This window comes from Notolepis coatsorum (genome assembly GCF_963971535.1).
Source record: "Notolepis coatsorum genome assembly, contig: SCAFFOLD_122, whole genome shotgun sequence".
NCBI lineage: Eukaryota > Metazoa > Chordata > Actinopteri > Aulopiformes > Paralepididae > Notolepis > Notolepis coatsorum.
The window spans coordinates 159,537-179,575 of NW_028172184.1; the positions used below are offsets into that span (position 1 = coordinate 159,537).

Below are 20,039 nucleotides of genomic sequence, written 5' to 3' on the forward strand. Positions count from 1 at the left end.
AGGGTTAGGAGAGGACGACGGGAAGCCCCCCCCCGGTTGACGCTCGCGACATTAATCAGACGGCACTCCGACTCCCTCGCCGCTCCTCCTGTTTGCGTTCGCACATTTTTCATGGTTTTTGGAGCTGTCGTGCTCGTGGAATTATTATAGAAAGAAATGACTCTTCATTAGATATATTCGTGGACGGCGCGGCATATCACAGTAGCCGTCGACTACAGCCGGCGTCACGTCACCCGCCAGGCCTCCGTGACACCGGAGCGGGTCCGCCGCAGGACTCAAAGTAGGGGCGCGTTGACCGAATCTAATGAATAAATGTAATTGAATTCAATATTTATTTTTTCTAACGTGTGAAAAGTAAGAACACATAAGACATTTGAGACATTTATAAAAAGCAACAACAAACCAAAATACTTAAAACAAATAGACAATGTTAACTTGTCCGACAAGGAGCAGGAAGGAAGCATAACCGTATTTAATCCTACCCCCTTCTCTACTACATTTAAATATATGTGCCCCACAATAATAAATGTAAAATAATTACAACAAATCGATTAAGAATCCCTGCTTCGATGCTTGGACACATTTCATTGGTGGTGGTTAAAATGTTCCACAGCGTCTAGTCTGACACAAAACACAAAAGGAGCAGAATAATTTCATTCAAAAGCACTAAGATTGTTCAATAGCTCTCAAAAGACCATGGAACGATCACGGTGTGCAGTCAGAAAAATAAACCAATTAATAATTGGGGGGGGGGGGGGTTAATTGTTTAGAAAAGCAGATTAATCGATGAAACAATTGTTGGATGAATCGATTACTTATATAATCATTAGTAGCAGCTCTAACACCTAAGGGAGACTGCAACTCGAAACTGGCCCCTGTAAATGTCCGAACACAACCCCCTCCAATGTACAGTAAATTACCAAGTATGGTCTTGTCAATAATCCAATGTACAGTGTTGTTTGAACAGTTGTACAGTGTCCCCCCACCCACCCCTCCTACCCAACCCCCCCCCCCCCCCCACCCACCCAACCACCTCCAATGTACAGTCCCCCCCCACCCCCACCTACCCAATCCAATGTACAGTTTCTACGCCTAATGTATATACTCTTTTCTTTCTGGACTCTTTTTGTATCACAAACAGTACTGTATTTGCAAATCTGGTATGTCATAAATGTATAGATGTAGCAGTACTGTCTATCTGTATGTCATGTATGTCATATATGTTATGATGAATTGAAAATGGGGGACCCTGATGTAAACAAGACGAAAGTCTTTCTCAGGTCTGCATCCCCTTAACAATTGTATGTATTGAGCTGTACTGTACTGTACCCATTCTGCAATCTGTTAATAAAGTTTTCATTCATTCATTCATTCATTCATTCATTCATTCATTCATTCATTCATTCATTCATTCATTCATTCATTCATTCATTCATTCATTCATTCAACTCAGAGAGTCACTTAGAGCGCATTAAAGGTAGAATCTGTAATGCCGTCAAACACCCACCTCTATGCAAAAGACTACCAATTGGTATTGCGCTTTTTTTTTACTCTTTTGTTTTGGTCAGATTCCTACACTGTTACAGCGTAGAGGAGTGAAATTACTTTGTTCTTGGCTCCTCCGCCTCGCAGCACCAACAATTAAATAACCAGTAAAAATTTTATAAAAAGGGCGGTCGGATGGCGTAGCAGAGATTGCGCTCGTCACCAATGCAAGAGGCTACGGTCTCGACTCCCGTAGTCAGCATTGCCCTGCGGCTTGGGCCGGTCGTCATACTAACTCGTTTGGCTGAGTTAGCGGGAGGGAAGTCGAGGGTGGTGATCTGGCGTTGTGGACAGCGACGCCTACAGGTCAGGTCTGGGCGGCGCCTGCTCAGCGAAAGGAAAGGCAGGAAGTGGTGAAGGCAGCGTGACCTCCCACCACGCGTTACGCTTCACCAATGAGAGTCCTCGCTGCCAGGTGAAAAGAGAGCCGCATGTGTCGGAGGAAGCATGTGGTGGACTTCAGGGTTCCCTTGTACCGACCAGTAGGGGGAACATGCGCACAACAACCAGGTAGGGGAGGGGGGGAATTGGCACAATGACTAAATTGGGATGGGGAGAAAAATAGAAAAACCTGGCGGAGAAAAAGAGGATACAATTTTTTATTTAATTTTTTTTTAAATAGCAGTGTATAAGCAATGATCGAATGTAGCACTAATTTACAATACAATAATCACAGTGTAAGAATCACAGTATGGCTGTAGTGGATGCATGCGTCTCTGACTGCCTGGCGGGAAAGACTGTTCCGGAGTCTGCTGGTCCGGGCGTTGAGGCTGCGCTACCTACCGTCTGCCACATCAGCTGAAACAGTTTGTGGTTGGGGTGGTTGGGGTCTTTGATAATCCTGTAAAAGCTCGGCGTGAAGACATGCGCTAGTCAGTGTATTATTCGATCTGTGACATTGTTGACATTTTTACGAAAATATTTTTCTTTCTAAACGTAACCTATTCGATATCTATACAGGCTACATAGCTGGTGGTCTGGATCATTGACTACCTCACCAACAGACCACAGTATGTCTGACTGCATGGCAGCCAGTCAGATGTGCCGGTGAGCAACACCGGCGCCCCCCCCCCCCCCCCCCCCCCCAAGGAACCGTGCCGTCACCCTTCCTGTTTACCCTCTATTCCTCCGACTTCGGCCACAACTCGAACAAGTGCCACCTACAAAAGTTCTGTGACGACTCCACCATCATCAGTTACGTCATGGACGACAACGTGGACGCGAGTACAGAGCCCCCTGGTGGAGAGCGTCATAGGCCGGGTGATGCGTATAGGGTGACCCTCGAGCGTATAGACGCGAGCTCTCCAGTCGGCGTGCAGCCGATTGTCCTTCACTCTAGCAGGAAGGAGAGCAGATGCTGTGGACGTCGTAGGAGGAGGAGGGAGCTCACGTCATCCCAGCTACCGTGAGTCTTGTTAGGGCCATCGTTTCAAACAATTAGGCCTCATCATGGCTCCCTGCTGCCGACAATCTGATTCCTTCCTCCACAGCTTTCAGCTTTCATCCTCTTTCATCCTCTTTGATTCACTGAGATGAGGAATCTCAAACAAGTCTTTCACCTGGCATGACCTCATCCTGTCAAACTATTTATAATTCTTGGATGCAAAGCAAATTATAGACACAGTCTTGTCAGTCAGTCACCTAGTCAGTCACCTAGTCAGTCAGTCAGTCAGTCAGTCAGTCAGTCAGTCAGTCAGTCAGTCAGTCAGTCAGTCAGTCAGTCAGTCAGTCAGTCAGTCAGTCAGTCAGTCAGTCAGTCAGTCAGTCAGTCAGTCAGTCAGTCAGTCAGTCAGTCAGTCAGTCAGTCAGTCAGTCAGTCAGTTAGTCAGTCAGTCAGTCAGCCAGTCAGTCAGTCAGTCAGTCAGTCAGTCAGTCAGTCAGTCAGTCACTCACAGTTACAGTAACTACCCCTAGTGGTAGTTCACAGGCATGGCACTTTGTGTAGGCCAGTTCACTAGCCCAGCGTTTCCCAAACTTAGGGACCCATTTTTATTGGGTCGCCAATAAAAAAGAATTATAATAAATAAAAAAAAATTATAATTTTTAAAAATAAATAATAATAATTTAAATATAAAAGCTGTAGATGTGTTGATTCAGTTTGGCACCACATACTTATGTGAATCTGGGTTTTCTACTCTAGTACCTGAAAACAAATACAGAAACAGACTAAATGCTCAGCATGACCTCAGAATAGCACTTTCAAAAAGCAAGCCAGAATAGATCTGCTGGTTGAAAACGTCAACCAGCCACATACCTCTCATTAGATTCATTGTGCCATAGATGAAATATTATACCCCTTCTAGCATTATGTCAGCTCAGTCGAATTTTTTAATAAGTTTGATTGAATTGATTGATTGAAAAGTTTATTAACAGATTGCAGAATGGGTACAGTACAGTACATCTCAATACATACAATTGTTAAGGGGATGCAGACCAGAGAAAGACTTTCGTCTTGTTTCCACAGGGTCCCCCATTTTCAATTCATCATAACATATATGACATACATGACATACAGATAGACAGTACTGCTACATCTATACATTATGACATATCAGATTTGCAAATACAGTACTGTTTGTGATACAAAAGTGTCCAGAAAAGGAGTGTATATACATTTGGCGTAGAAACTGTACATTGGAGGAGGTTGGTGGGGTGGGGTTGGGTGGGGGCTGTACATTGGAGGTGGGGGGGGGGGGGGGGGGGGGGGTTGGGTAGGGGACACACACACATTTTACACTGTACATTGGAATGTTGACAAAGCCTTACTTGGTCATTTACTGTACAACTAGGTTAGGAGTCAGTACAAATTAATCAGAATGTTGCTCAATGTTGGGGTTTAAGGTTGAGGGACGGAGGGGGGGGGGGGGGGGGTAAGAAATGGAGAGTTGAAAAAGGGGTGAGAAATAGAAAGGAGAGTAGAACATGTTTGTTCATTTAAAAGTGTTACAAAATTGTATGTTATGAGGTGGTGAGCAACTTAACATTACACTCTGATTATTTCTGTGATGTACTTTTATAATTAAATAAATACATTTCATATACATTGGAAATTCATGGTTTGTTGTGTTCTTTATCAGTAGTTTATAAATGTATGTTATGGCAATTCATGATGTATTTTTGTAAGTTTGGGTCCCGGGGAAACACCAAATTTCTCTTTTGGGTCTCGAGCTGAAAAGTTTGGGAACCCTGCACTAGCCAATGATTCCCATCGGCTGTGGTACTATGCTGTGGTGCTGTTGCAGCCGGCAGTGAGAAGCCCCACCAAACACTTCTACATTTAAAGGGATATTTCACTTTAGCAGAACGTGTCAGGTTTCAGCAGTTTTACCTCTATGTTTAAATGTTTAAATGTTGAGCGATTTGCAGTGTCAAATTTCCCTCTGGATAATAAAAGTATTTCTATTCTATTCTATCTGCTTTTATTTTTCAAAGGAAATTAATCGTTGAGGACACATCAAATGCCAAAAACAAACACGTACATTTGACTCAGAATTGTCTGTTTTTTTTTTTTTTTTTAATCTGCACAGCAGTAATTTGTTTATACTTCAGAAGTATCATATTTAGACTAGCTCCCCAACATGAATGGAAGTGAATGAGGAGCCTGACACCTGGGAGGAAGGGTGATGTTGACAGTGGATGACGGGAGACGGCAGTGATCACTAGCTTATGTAAGTGCATCTACAAGTAAGCTAGTGATCACTGCCGTCTCCCGTCATCCACTGTCAACATCACCCTTCCTCCCAGGTGTCAGGCTCCTCATTCACTTCATTCATGTTGGGGAGCTAGTCTAAATATGATACTTCTGAAGTATAAACAAATTACTGCTGTGCAGATAAAAAAAAAAAAAAAAAAAAACAGACAATTCTGAGTCAAATGTACGTGTTTGTTTTTGGCATTTGATGTGTCCTCAACGATTAATTTCCTTTGAAAAATAAAAGCAGATAGAATAGAATAGAAATACTTTTATTATCCAGAGGGAAATTTGATACTGCAAATCGCTCAACATTTAAGCATTTAAACATTTAGACAGAACAGGTCACGAATAAGAATAACAAAACAAATCAAATCAAATTGCCTAAGATAAGAGTAGAATAAAATGGAATAAAATATACAGTAAATAAATACAGTAAAAATATACTGAGGTCTACAGTAGGTGTAATATTGCACAGTGCTGTTGTCAAACGTAAGAGTCCAGGAGATGGTAACTGCCACTCTGTGCTCAGTGATGCAGTGAGGCACAGTGATGCAGTGTATAGTCTGATGGCTGTCGGAATGAAGGACTTCCTGTGCCGTTCAGTGCTGCATTTAGGTAGTGTGAGTCTAGCACTGAACATGCTCCTCCTGTCAGCCAAGTCAGTGTATAGTGGGTGGGAGGGGTTTTCCCTGATGGCCTGGAGCTTAGCAAGGCTCCTCCTCTCCGCCACCCTCGCTAGGAGTCCAGCTCCACCCCAACCGCGCTACTGGCCTTCCTGACCAGCTTATCCAGCCTGTTGTGATCCAGTGAATGTGTTATAGGTTTGAGTGTGCTGTGCATCTTTGCCCTGCATGGAATGTTGTGGGGAGTGGTTACCACGGTTACCTGCTGCCTTGCTGGAGGAAAGATTCTAAACATTTTGTGAAAAGTTGACAGTTAAACTACACCTCAAGTGAGAAATAGTTCATTTACTGATCATTAGAAAATGGCAACATTAGCTGAAAGAACAAGTACCTTTGACTAAGTGTAAATTACACCTAATAATATTGCTGTATATAGTTTGTTTATAATTCAGAAGTATTATATTTAGACTTGGTCCTCAAAATGAATGGAAGTGAATGAGGAGCCTGACAGGAGGAACTTGTATAGATGGCTTTAGATAGAGGTAAGACAAGTTGCGCTAAAGTGGAGGCACTTCCTAACTGTTCAAAGAATAGAGAATGCCCAGTGAACATCTACATTAAACAAGTGTAAGTGTGTGTAAAGTTCAGTATTCATGCAATTTTTTGGTTGATATGCAGGTTCCTTTGCACCAGGCTTGTGTTCTAAAGTCAAAGTGGCTAAATTTGGTTTACCTACAGTAAGTCTAACCTTATTTAATAGGTCTATTTAGACCAGTGGTGCTCAACCTTTTACGTGTCAATGACCCCCAAACTGAATTAAATTTAATTTCAAACCTTTATTTAAATTCGAAAGGCAACTGAGGCTTCCCCCATTTACAGTCACGTTGAGTGTAAATACAGACGTAAGCAAAGAAAAGGCATATCAAATCACACAGCATATAAAATCATAACAATAAGACAACAAGGGGGGCGGAGCCAGGCGTCATGGTGTAGGGACGTGTTTCACCGGCGCTCTCATAAACTTTGAAAAACATACCTTTTTTACCTCTATAGTCTTTGATATATTTTAGTTTTTTATTAAGAACTTCGACAGGTTAATTACTTCATAACCTTTTTTTTTTTTTTTGATCTTTTTCCCCCTCCATTTTCCTCAGATTTTCTCCCATCCCAATGTTAGTCGTATGCCAATTCCCTGTCCCTTCCTGGTCGCTGCGCACTTACCCCCCACAGTCAGATCATCTGGGAGAGTGGAGGCTATCACGTGCTTCCTCCGACACACGTCCAGCCAATCACCGCTTCTTTTCACCTGGCAGCGCGGATTCTCATTGAGAGAGCGTAGCGTGTGGAAGGATCACACTACCCCACTTAGATCCTATCCGCGCTTAGCAGGCGCCCCGACCGAACTGTAGGAGTCGCTGTTTACAACGACCCGGACCCACCCCGCCAGCTTCTCCCACCCTCTAATACTGCCAATTGTATTAGTGCAGACGGCCAGCCAAGCTTGGTGACAACCCCGGAGCTGTGAGCTGGATTCAAACAGGCGAATCCAGCTCACAGCTCCGGGGTTGGTGACGAACGCAATCTCCGCTCGGCCACCTAACCGCCCTACTTCATAACCTTTTTACGGATATGGCGAGCAAGCGGGCTGCTGTATGAGGCGTGGCGACGCCTGCAACAGACAAGACACAGACGAGCTCTCCATGTGCCGCAGCTGGCATGGCGGGGGCTGAGCTAAGTGAAGCTAGCTTATCAGCCATTAGCAAACTCATAACGGCATCAACGGTATCAATAGAAAGCCAATTCGCCAAATACTTTGACACTTATCATCAATCGGTGACGGAGGAGATAGGAACAGCTATTAAACTGGTGAATAAGCAGGGAACATGTACATTGGCTGGCTAGCTGACTATGCAGATATACAGCATTGGGCTAACCTGGCTACCTTAGCTCTACATTAGCTCTGGTTATTACACTAGGCTAACCTCGTGCTCATTTAAGCTAGCCGGACATGTGCTTGAACTGACTGAACTGACATACTGTATTGCACCTGGCTCATTCAACATCCTAGACACATTCATACATTCAGTGTAGGACCGGGTATTTTCACTGATCACTCAATTAGATTTTGATTCACAAGTTCCCAATTCAAATTGATTTATATTAAATATTGATTAAATTAGGCTTGCTGCCGCTGGTTTCAGGAGGCCAGCATCTGCCATTGTTGTCAAAAGATGTAATTTGGTCAACTGAGTTTCCATTGTTGTTCAGCTGAAACTTGCGGCAAGGCAAACCAGAGGCAGGCCAGGCCAGGCGGCTATAGGCTAGACGTCATGTTTAGTGAAAATCTTCACACATCCACTGAAAAAAGGCATGATTTAAAGGGGACATGCATTATAAATGGCTTTTTCCAGTATTCAGCATTGTTTTATAGCAATAGGGGTTAGTATCAATGGGTCTGTGTCTCTAATTACCATATTGACTCATCAGTCTAGTCTCGAGTTCACGAGATCTTCCCTCACTCAACTAAGCCGTTCTGATTTGACGGTATTGCTGACGTGAATATAGCACTGATTTGCATAACTAACTTTGTTAGTTAGTCCTACAGGTTGACAGCGACAGCAGAGCGAGTGGAAATATCTTCACTTCCTCAAACAGAGCGAGGCAGAGAGAGAGAACGAGCGAGCGAGAGAGAGGGAGAGAGAAAGATAGAGAGGGAGAGAGAGAGAGAGAGAGAGAGAGAGAGAGAGAGAGAGAGAGAGAGAGAGAGAACGAGCGAGCGAGAGGAGAGAGAGAGAGAGAGAGAGAGAGAGAGAGAGAGAGAGAGAGAGAGAGAGAGAGAGAGAGAGAGAGAGAGAGAGAGAGGGAGAGGGAGAGGGAGAGAGAGAGAGGGAGGGAGAGAGAGGGAGGAGCTTCTGTCGGGGAAACAAACCGCGCGTGGTTGGAAGCAGTGGCACACTCATTTACACACACAACCTGGATCACGTGGGGAAGCAGTGGAGAGATAACTTTATGCTCTGTGTCCCTCTCTCTCCCTCTCCCTCCCTCCCTCTCCCCCTCCCTCTCTATCTCTCTCTCTCTGTCTGCCAGTCGCAGACTGTGGGTGACTCTCACTCAAAGCGCTTATGGGCGGAGCCCATCCAAAAATAACCTGAAATCCTGAGGCTGAAAGATGATGCTTTTGAGTACTTGATCAAAAATATAAAACAATGAATTTTCTTGAAAAAATACTTTCTGATGTGTTCCATAGACTCTCAGGAATTGTGTAAAGTTGCCCAAATAGTGCAAGGAATAGCAATGCATGTCGCCTTTAAAAGATTGATTTGGGGATTTTATTAATCAATATCCGATTGTTCAAGTTAAACCATTCCATTTAGTTTTTTCAAAATGTTTACCCTTCCATACTCAATACAAACAGAGCTGCTCAGTTGTTAGCATTGGTTGAAGAAAGTGATGGGACTAGTGTATGGACCAGCAGTTCTCAAACTACGGGTCACGACCCAAAGTGGGGTCGTGGGTAGGTGACAGTGGGGCCGCGCATTTTTTTATTATTTTTTGTTCTGGCAACATATTTTGGCTAAATATGCCTCGTTTTATAAATGTGTATTGATAACAGGTCAATATTGTATATAGACCATGAGATAGCTACTATATAAGAATCATGTATAAATCATGAAGTAGCTACTATATAAGAAACATGTATAGATCACGAGGTAGCTACTAAATAAAAAATAATTGTATAGACCATGAGATAGCTATATTAAATAAGAAACATGTACAGTATAGACCATGCAGTAGCTAATAAATAAGAAACATGAGAATACAGCAGTGCAAAACAAAAGAGATGATGTACTTTGAGCAGCATACCGTAGTGTTCAGCTAAAAGCTGGTTCATGCATTCTGTAGTTCTGTTGGGGGCAGAGGGGGATAGTATAGTGCAGGTGTGTGTCTCTCTCTCTCTCACTCTCACTCTCTCTCTTTCACACTCTCTTCCACACACACACACACACATTCTCTTTCTCTCTATTTCTCTCTCTCTCTTTCTCTCTCTTTCTCTCTCTCCCATCTCTTCTCATTTCCCTCTCTGTCATCCAACCGTGTCCAATGACAGCCATAAAACCGCATGGTAGGATAAGCCCCACCCACCCACTCGCTGGCTCACACCATGCCACCAGCCACACAGCTTTCAAAACACACTTGTCTTGACAACCAGCCAACACAGTAGAGGCCATAGGGAGGTGTAGTCTGACGTCACTGGTTGTTCCACCCGTATAGGGATTTAGGGATTATTTAATAAATGTTTATTTATTTATTTATTGGGAAAATGGATTATCGGCTATTGTAACAATTATGCCGCGTGGAAATTGAAAAGCTTTCCATTTTTGCACAAAACGGGTTCCCTTCTATCACTAACATTATTGTTTAAGCATTTTTTGGTTGAAATAAAATGTGGCGATTTTCTTTTTATGATTAATTGCAAATATTTTCATGTTGAGCTATAGATTGTGGATGAATAAGCACAGAAAGGTACACCATGCAAATGTTAATGCTTTATTTGTTTTAAACGAGACTATTTAGAAATGGGCAATGGGGAAATACATTGCGTTGGACAGAGGGTGGAACACGAAAAACGGCAATGACGTAACCACTACACCTCCCTATTGAGGTGCTATTGTAGTGTTAGCCCCTCAACTGAAAAATCTATAGGTGTAATGCCCTGAAACACCAATGTTTACTGTCTTTTATTGTATCTATTTGTGTTAACTTATTTTCGTCAGATGATCATGATTGTATGTAGCGTCTTGTAAGTGTCTGGGCGCCAATTGTCAAAAATCACTAGGCGGCTACCTTTGCTACACTACCGGAACGCACGGAGAGGAAATTGGTATCTATCTTCTCGTCTGACTCCGGAGAGGATGGTAAGTGCATTTTCTATAATGTCGACGTGTTCCGTCATTTTCACCTCCTTTAAGGCACATGGTGGAACCGCGTTGAGCTTGTTCCGTGTGGGCAGCGCTGGACATTATGTAGTCGCATTTCCTTTCCTGAGTGGGTGGAAATGCTTTGCCGTGACTGAAATCTCTCAGTACCTGAAGCTACTAACACTACTACCCTCAGTACCTATACAATCAGACAGAAGATACTAACCCTGCTACCCTCAGTACCTACACAACCAGACAGAAGATACTAACACTACTACCCTCAGTGTCTACACAACCAGACAGAAGATACTAACACTACTACCCTCAGTATCTACACAACCAGACAGAAGATACTAACACTACTACCCTCAGTGTCTACACAACCAGACAGAAGCTACTAACACTACTACCCTCAGTACCTACACAACCAGACAGAAGATACTAACCCTGCTAACCTCAGTATCTACACAATCAGACAGAAGCTACTAACCCTGCTACCCTCAGTACCTACACAACCAGACAGAAGCTACTAACCCTGCTAACCTCAGTACCTACACAACCAGACAGAAGCTACTAACCCTACTACCCTCAGTACCTACACAACCAGACAGAAGCTACTAACCCTGCTACCCTCAGTATCTACACAACCAGACAGAAGCTACTAACCCTGCTACCCTCAGTATCTACACAACCAGACAGAAGCTACTAACCCTGCTACCCTCAGTATCTACACAATCAGACTCTACTAACCCTGCTACCCTCAGTATCTACACAACCAGACAGAAGCTACTAACCCTGCTACCCTCAGTATCTACACAACCAGACAGAAGCTACTAACCCTGCTACCCTCAGTACCTACACAATCAGAGTCTACTAACACTACTACCCTCAGTACCTACACAACCAGACAGAAGATACTAACCCTGCTACCCTCAGTACCTACACAATCAGACTCTACTAACCCTGCTACCCTCAGTATCTACACAACCAGACAGAAGCTACTAACCCTGCTACCCTCAGTACCTACACAATCAGAGTCTACTAACACTACTACCCGCAGTACCTACACAACCAGACAGAAGATACTAACCCTGCTACCCTCAGTACCTACACAATCAGACTCTACTAACCCTGCTACCCTCAGTATCTACACAACCAGACAGAAGCTACTAACCCTGCTACCCTCAGTACCTACACAATCAGACAGAAGCTACTAACCCTGCTACCCTCAGTACCTACACAATCAGACAGAAGCTACTAACCCTGCTACCCTCAGTACCTACACAATCAGACTCTACTAACCCTGCTACCCTCAGTATCTACACAATCAGACAGAAGCTACTAACCCTACTACCCTCAGTATCTACACAATCAGACAGAAGCTACTAACCCTGCTACCCTCAGTATCTACACAATCAGACAGAAGCTACTAACCCTGCTACCCTCAGTACACAACCAGACAGAAGATACTAACCCTGCTACCCTCAGTACCTACACAATCAGACAGAAGCTACTAACCCTGCTACCCTCAGTATCTACACAATCAGACAGAAGCTACTAACCCTGCTACCCTCAGTATCTACACAATCAGACAGAAGCTACTAACCCTGCTACCCTCAGTATCTACACAATCAGACAGAAGCTACTAACCCTGCTACCCTCAGTACCTGGGAATTCTACTTTGGTCAAACTTTAGCACAGTATTGATGTTGGTATCTGCACTGCATCCCTATAAATAACGTTATTATTATTTTACATTTATTTAAATTTAAATTTAAAAATATATATTTTAAGACTTCTAAAGAATGTCATGTTTTAGACATAATATCTATATTATTCAAATGGGAGCTAAATATATTATACTTTATTATTATATTACATTATAATATATAAAGAGGATGAATTGAAAATGGGGGACCCTGATGTAAACAAGACGAAAGTCTTTCTCTGGTCTGCATCCCCTTAACAATTGTGTGTATTGAGCTGTACTGTATATTGTACCCATTCTGTTAATAAAGTTTTCAATCAATCAATCAATCAGATTTCACCCATCTAATGAACACACTAGACCAGACCTAGGCATTGTACGGCCCAGGCGGGATGATTCTGACCGGCCCGCGAAAGATTACATGATAATTTTTTTTTTTTTTTTATTAAATTTTTTTTTTTCTTTTTTTTTTTGTGTCAACGTTCACACGCACAATATACGCTTACCTAGGATTTGACTTGATTCAACAACAAAGTAGTTGGGGCAAGCCGAAAACGGTGGAAAGTGTGGTTATTTGAAGTTTGGATTTCTTTTTTCACAACTGAGGTAGGTAGATTACATTTTTAGAGACAAAAGTACAGAAAAAAGGTACCGTTGGGTACCAGTATCAATTCACAGGTACCGGTACCGTATCGGTTCAAATGTGAACGGTACCCGTTAACAAGGCAACTAGATAAATTTCAAGGCAACTAGGCAGCAACAATCTCAAACACATGAAAACCCTGAAAGAAGTCAAACCATCAGCTGATTACCGGCACAGGTACTCATCCATGTTGGGAGCACTGCATGATGAATTTTCAAGGCGTTTTCAAGATTTCAAAAAGGTTGAGGATGAAATGCAGCTGGTTTCCTCTCCCTTTACCTGCAGTGTTGATAGTGCACCCACTGATGTTCAGCTTGAACTCATTGACCTGCAGTCTGATTCACTACTGAAAGAGCACTTTAAGTCAGCATCACTGCTAGAGTTCTACTCTGCTCTCAAGGAGGAGAACTTTCCAAACATGAGGAGACATGCTCAGAAGATGTTGGTTCTCTTTGGATCCACCTACATATGTGAACAGACATTCTCAGTCATGACGTTTACCAAGTCCAGGTACAGATCCTCTCTCACTGATGAACATCTGGCAGCTGTGCTTCGCATCTCCACCTCAGACATGCAACCTGACTTTGATGGACTTGTTAAAGCTCAACAGAGACTGGATTTATATAACAAGTGAAATGGGACACTTGATATTTTTTTTCTTTTTTTTGCACAGGTCTGAAAACATTAAATGTTTAATATAGGCATGTAAAGTAAAAAAGGCTACTGGGACACTTCTTTACACAGTTCAGTGACATGGCTTGTTTATTTTGGCTATAAGATGATGTGATGTCTTTAGAAAGCTAAGAAAATCCTTGTTTCAATAGTATATAAAACTCAAACTAATAACTTTATTTGTATAGCACTTTTTCATACATGCCCTTTGTTATTAATGTTTCACATTTTGTTTATCATTTTGGAAATAAATTCTATTTGAATAAATGATATTTTTGAAAGCTAACCTCACCTTTTAATTGCCAAATAATAACATACACTCTTACCAGGGGTCAAAACAATGCCATTTACTGCTTTTTATATAGAAATAAAATGTATATTATGCATAATTGAGTTTGGAATTTTGGCCCGGCCCTCCAACATATTTTCAGTTGCTCATTCGGCCCCCCGGGAAAAATAATTGCCCACCCCTGCACTAGACTATAGACAAATATCAAGATGTATCCATCAGTGGACCAATTTCATGCTTTCGCAGAGAACAAGAAGCCTTCCGTCGACTCCTTCAGACATTAAGCACCCCCACAGCCCAAATGGAATGATACAAAAAAGAAGAATTATACTTTTTTATTTTTTCATTTTTTTTTTTTTTTATAGTTGACTATGTATGACATCATACTGTGACATCTCAACAGAACATGTTTGGTTAATTTGAATAATATAAATAATATGTATGATATAATATAGGGCTGTCCCAGACTAAGGATTTGTATAGTCGACTTGTAGTCGCCAAAATTAGCCCATAGTCAGTCAAATTATTTTTTTTATAAAATAAAAGAATTATATACTTATTTTTTTTTTTTTTTTTTTTCATTTTTTTTTTTCATAGTCGACTAATAGTCATTCGTTGACTATGAAAAAAAAGAAAAGAAATTATAATTATTATTATTATTTCTTTTTTTATCAGCTAATTTTGGCGACTGTTGTAGCCAATTTGATGATCTTTCTGTGGTTACTTTATTGTATGAAGGTGCTGTGTTATTGTGAAGGTGTCTTGACTAATTAGCTGGGCAGTGGGCATAGGAGGCGGGGCTCAGATGTTCTCGGGCACAGCCTATTTGTATGCGTGTCACAGGTGCGCAGCGGGAGGGAATTGGGGAATCGTCACAGGGAAGCCACACAGTTTTTTCAACGTGCATGTTTTGTTTGTTTTCAGTAGTTTTGAGTTATTTTCAGGTTTATTTTGCAACACTGGTTTACTTGTTTAAGTTACAGTTTAAGCACCGAGTTTATGTTATGCTTTGCTTTTCCACCTTGCAAGAGAAAATAAAAATCGTTAAATGCACTCAAGGGGAGGACCTGGTTTACTATCAACAAGCACCACGTGTTGGAAAGAGCTTCTTACCCATTCCCTCACTGGCATCTTTTTTGTTGTTCGGTTGCCCTTACAGCGACTATAAGTCCACTATACAAATCCTTAGTCGGGGACAGCCCTAATATCTTCTTCTTCTTCTTCTTCTTGTGAATTTCCGGCAGTCTAGACACCCTTCGGCGTATTGCTGCCTAACTACAATCTAGTTTACAATCTTCTTCATCTTCTCATCTTCAAACTGAATTACTATCGTCTCTGTCTCCTTCTTCTCTGCTCCTCTTGTCATCCTTTCCGCACTCTTAACTTTCCCATTACGCCTGTCACTCTTCAAATATTATATCATACATATTATTTATATTATTCAAATCAACTCAAACATGTTCCGTTGTGATGTCACAGTATGATGTCATCATAATCAAACGTCTAAAACATTTGTGATGTCACAGTATGATGTCATAATCAAACATTCTAGAACATTTGTGATGTCACAGTATGATGTCATAATCAAACATTCTAGAACATTTGTGATGTCACAGTATGATGTTATAATCAAACATTCTAGAACATTTGTGTATCTGTTCAACAATTCTCCCAGAAGATCTCAGATCGCAGAAGACAAGTGAAGATCTCACTTGTTGTTTCCGGCTACTTGTCTGTAAGCTTGACTATATTCTGTAGATACCATTTTAAAATCACCACATGGAAAAGGAAACAGGCGCCATGTCCTGTACAATCCTTAATGAGCTGTGTCTGGAGGGAAGGTTCTGTGATGTGGTTATTAAAGTCAACAGCACTGAGTTGAATGCCCACAAGGCCCTCCTGTGTGGCTGCAGTGATTATTTCAGGTAAGTTTAGCTTGGTTCAGGTTAGCTTGGTTAGTAAAAAGATACTATACTGTAATTAATTATTATCTTTATTTTATTGTCTTATTTTTCTTTATTTCTAATACATTTATTTTGTTCTTTTTTAATATTTTAGTGCTATAAGAATTTTTCTTATTGTTTACTATCTAATTTTGCTATTTTATTGCCTATTTTATTATTTATTTGCCTTTTTTAACCATTTTTCGGACGATAATGTTCGGTGGCCAAATATTTGGTGCATCCCTATAAATATCTTTATTATTATTTTACATTTATTTTAATTTAAATTAAAAAATATATTTTAAGACTTCTAAAGAATGTCATGTTTTTAGACATAATATCTATATTATTCAAATGGGAGCTAAATATATTATACTTTATTATTATATTACATTATATTATATAACATTACTATTACTATGTACTATGAAAATATACTATACTTCTACTGTGAAAAGACCTTATGCTTCTGTGAAAATACCCTATACTGTACTTCTACTGTAAACAGAGACTATACTGTACTTCTACTGTAAAAATATACTATACTTCTACTGTGCTAAGACCCTATACTTCTACAGTGAAAATATATTAGTACACAGGACAGAATGTTGCTTACTGTTTACTCATCAGATATCTCTATACTCTGCATCCCACAGAACACTCTTCACTCGCTGGAGCGACTCAGAGAAAGCAGTCTACACTATCCCTGGGGTGTCCCCGGGTATGATGCAGCTCATCATAGAGTACGCCTACACACGCTTTGTGCCGGTGACAGCAGATAACGTGGAAGAGCTTCTGGTGGCTGCAGACCAGCTTCTCGTCACTGGCATAAAAGGAGCGTGCTGTGATTTCCTAGAGGGCCAGCTGTCTCTGGAAAACTGTGTCGGCATCTGGAGGTTTGCGGACATCTACTACTGCCCTGACCTGAGGCACAAGGCCCATCTCTTCATCGTGTGCCAATTTGAGGAGATGCTGCGCGTCTCACAAGAGTTTGTGGAACTGTCCCTGCAGCAACTGGTGGACATCATTGAGAGGGATGACCTGAACGTGAAGAACGAGGAGACGGTGTTCGAGGCCGTCCTCCGTTGGATCGACCACTCCCGTGAGGAGCGTAAAACACACATCCATTTGCTGCTGCCCAAGGTAACTAATTGTATTACTGTGCATTACATTAAAACAACACTAGGTTCCCTAGTACAGTGGTTCTCAAACATTTGGGTCCAAACTGTTCCCTACCAACAAAATTCCAGTGAAACCGTCTACAACCGCTGTCTAAGTTGTACCCGCTGTCTGCTTGTCTCTTCCCAGGTTCGCATGGGCTTGATGAGGCCTGACTACGTCCTGAACAACGTCCAGAACAACCCTGTGGTGAGGGACAGCCACGACTGCAGGGCCCTCATCCTCAGCGTCCTGAACCCCCCTGGCTCTGACTGGCTCCCAAACCCCCTGACCCGCCCACGCCTGCGCCAGGAGGTCCTATTGGCCATCGGAGGCTGGAGTCCTCTGAGGCTTACGATATTCGAGCCTGGCATGGAGGCTTACGATATCCGAGCCGGTGGATGGATGGATGTGAGTGTTGAGCTGGAGACTCCCCGGGGATTCCACGGCACCGCTTTTCTCCACGGTCTGGTCTACTGCGTCGGCGGCACAAACCGCAGAGAGAATTTGAACAGTGTGAGCAGGTTCAACCCTGTCACTCGCAGATGGCTGCAGGCGGCTTCCATGCACTCACGCCGCTGTTACGTCAGCGTGGTCGCTTTGGATGGTTGTATCTACGCCATGGGAGGGCAAGACGGACACGTGCGACTGAACACCGCCGAGCGCTACGAGCCTGAAACCAACCAGTGGACACTGATCTCACCCATGCTGGAGCACAGGAGCGCCGCAGGGGCAGCAGCCCTCCACGGCAAGGTGGGTGGAACTGAGGAACACAGGGTGGTAGATGAACCCAAGGAACATTAGATCAGAAATCATAAATGTCTTTATTGCCAAGTATGCTTGCACATACAAAAAATGTGTCTGGGTCCTTTCGTGCATCAACATTAACAGACAATTAAAGTAGAATGAAATAAATTGGAATATATGAACTAAATTAGAATATTCTTTCTTATTACAGGTTTACATCTGTGGTGGCCACAATGGGGCGGAGTGTCTGCTCACAGCTGAGTGCTACAGCCCAGACACCGACCAGTGGACTCTGATCGCCCCCATGAGCAGCAGGCGTTGGGAAGTGGGAGTGGCTGCGTATGGAGGACAAGTCTATGTGGTAGGTGCACATTTATACTAGATATTTTTATAGATATGTATCATTTGACTTGCAATGCTACTGTGACGCCCTCATTTCCCTAAGTGGATTAATACAGTGTCTGCCTGCCTGAGCCACACACTAAAACATTCCTCTCATGTGTCCTGTCCTCAGGTTGGAGGGTTTGATGGTGTAAACGACCTGCGTAGTGCGGAGGCCTACAGCCCTTTGACTGACTCCTGGCGCGCCCTGCCCGCCATGCTCACCCCCCGCATCAGCTTTGGCATCGGGGTGTTGGACGACCTGCTCTTCGTGGTCGGAGGCTACAATGGCTTCAACAACAACTCCAACGCGGAGCGCTACGACCAGAGCAGTGACAGGTGGACTGTAGCAGAGGACATGGAGATCCAGCGCTGTGGCCTAAGCTGCTGCATAATCCATGGCCTGCCTAACATGTGCCAGTACGCTACTCCCCGTGGCGCCCTGCAGTGACCCCTGCAGTGACCCCTGCTGTGACCCCTGGAGGAGGAGGAGGAGGAGGAGGAGGAGGAGGAGGAGGAGGAGGAGGAGGAGGAGGAGGAGGAGGAGGAGGAGGAGGCAGTGGGGGGATCCATCTAAGAACCTTAAACATTTATTAGACCAAAAGAAATCCTAAGAAATGGATAAATTACTATCAGCCAAAGGTGGTGCATTTCTTTCTTCTAGTAATTAAGACAATATCTGTTTTTAGTTTGTGTAATGTAATGTAATATCTGTTTTTAGTTTTTGTAATGCACATAATATGGGAACTTTTATCCATATGGTTGAGCCTGTTAGGAATTGCACCCCAACCCAAGCAGATTGGAGATCACTCTCTCTATATGGAGGTAAAATAAAAAATATGGTAAAAATAATTGGCAAGGTCTATAGTGAGAGGTCTATAGTGAGGAGTCTATAGTGAGGGGTCTATAGCAGTGGCGGCAGCACAAATATATTATAATATATTTTTAAAACATCCCCCAATGTGTGTGTCAGTAGTGGCTGGTGAGTTAAAAAATTGGGGAGGACGGGAGAGATAAAAAAATGTAATAAAGAAGTACAGACACAGTGTGGTTATGAAGACGGCAGACAGACACTACAGTTAAAGACAACAGGCACTAGTAGTAAATACCTTGGAGTAACTTTGATGCATACAGTCACACTAATATGATGATTATAATAGTCACTGCAACATATGTTTGCATTAAACCATGAAGATGCTTTAAAAAATTATTAAATGAAAAGTTTCAAAAAATGTACTAAGAGTAGTCTACTGACACACTAATAATTTTTATTTTTATTAAAAATAAAATAATCTACTGTAAGACAATTTATATAAAAACTCTTGGGTGCCTAAGACTTTTTCACAGTACTGTGTTTTCTATCCACTTTAGCCAAACACACACACATATATACACACTACTGTGAGACAATAATAATCACACACAAAGGGATAATGGCTTATAGCAGACTTAAAGATTTTATAATATTTCAGATAATGAAATTAAATGTTTATCATCAACTATCCAGTTAGTATTTATATTGTAATGTTTGGCCACTTTAAATCATTGAACATTGAATGAGGAGCACTCATTCAAGGGTACTACGACTATGCTTGCACCTCATGGTACCAAAGCACCTCAAAGGCGCTAAAAACTAAATTACAAACATCTCAAAACAAACTGGTCAGACTACTGCTTGACCTTACTCCTAGAACCTACCTCACCCCTGCCCACTTTG

General features: G+C 42.3%; 1 protein-coding gene across 1 annotated transcript in view; it reads left to right on the forward strand.

Annotated features, from left to right (window-relative positions):
• The window catches only part of LOC311248095 (kelch-like protein 10), a gene marked incomplete at both ends in the record, with an annotated part of 39,293 nt that extends 20,520 nt beyond the window's left edge, over positions 1-18,773 (forward strand). Inside the window, 3 exons of the mRNA XM_084339047.1 lie at positions 16,693-17,179; positions 18,456-18,489; positions 18,604-18,773. Of these exons, the coding sequence (XP_084195173.1) occupies positions 16,693-17,179; positions 18,456-18,489; positions 18,604-18,773 (691 nt within the window). The remainder of the gene's footprint in view (positions 1-16,692; positions 17,180-18,455; positions 18,490-18,603) is intronic.
• Between the last annotated feature and the right edge of the window lie 1,266 nt (positions 18,774-20,039).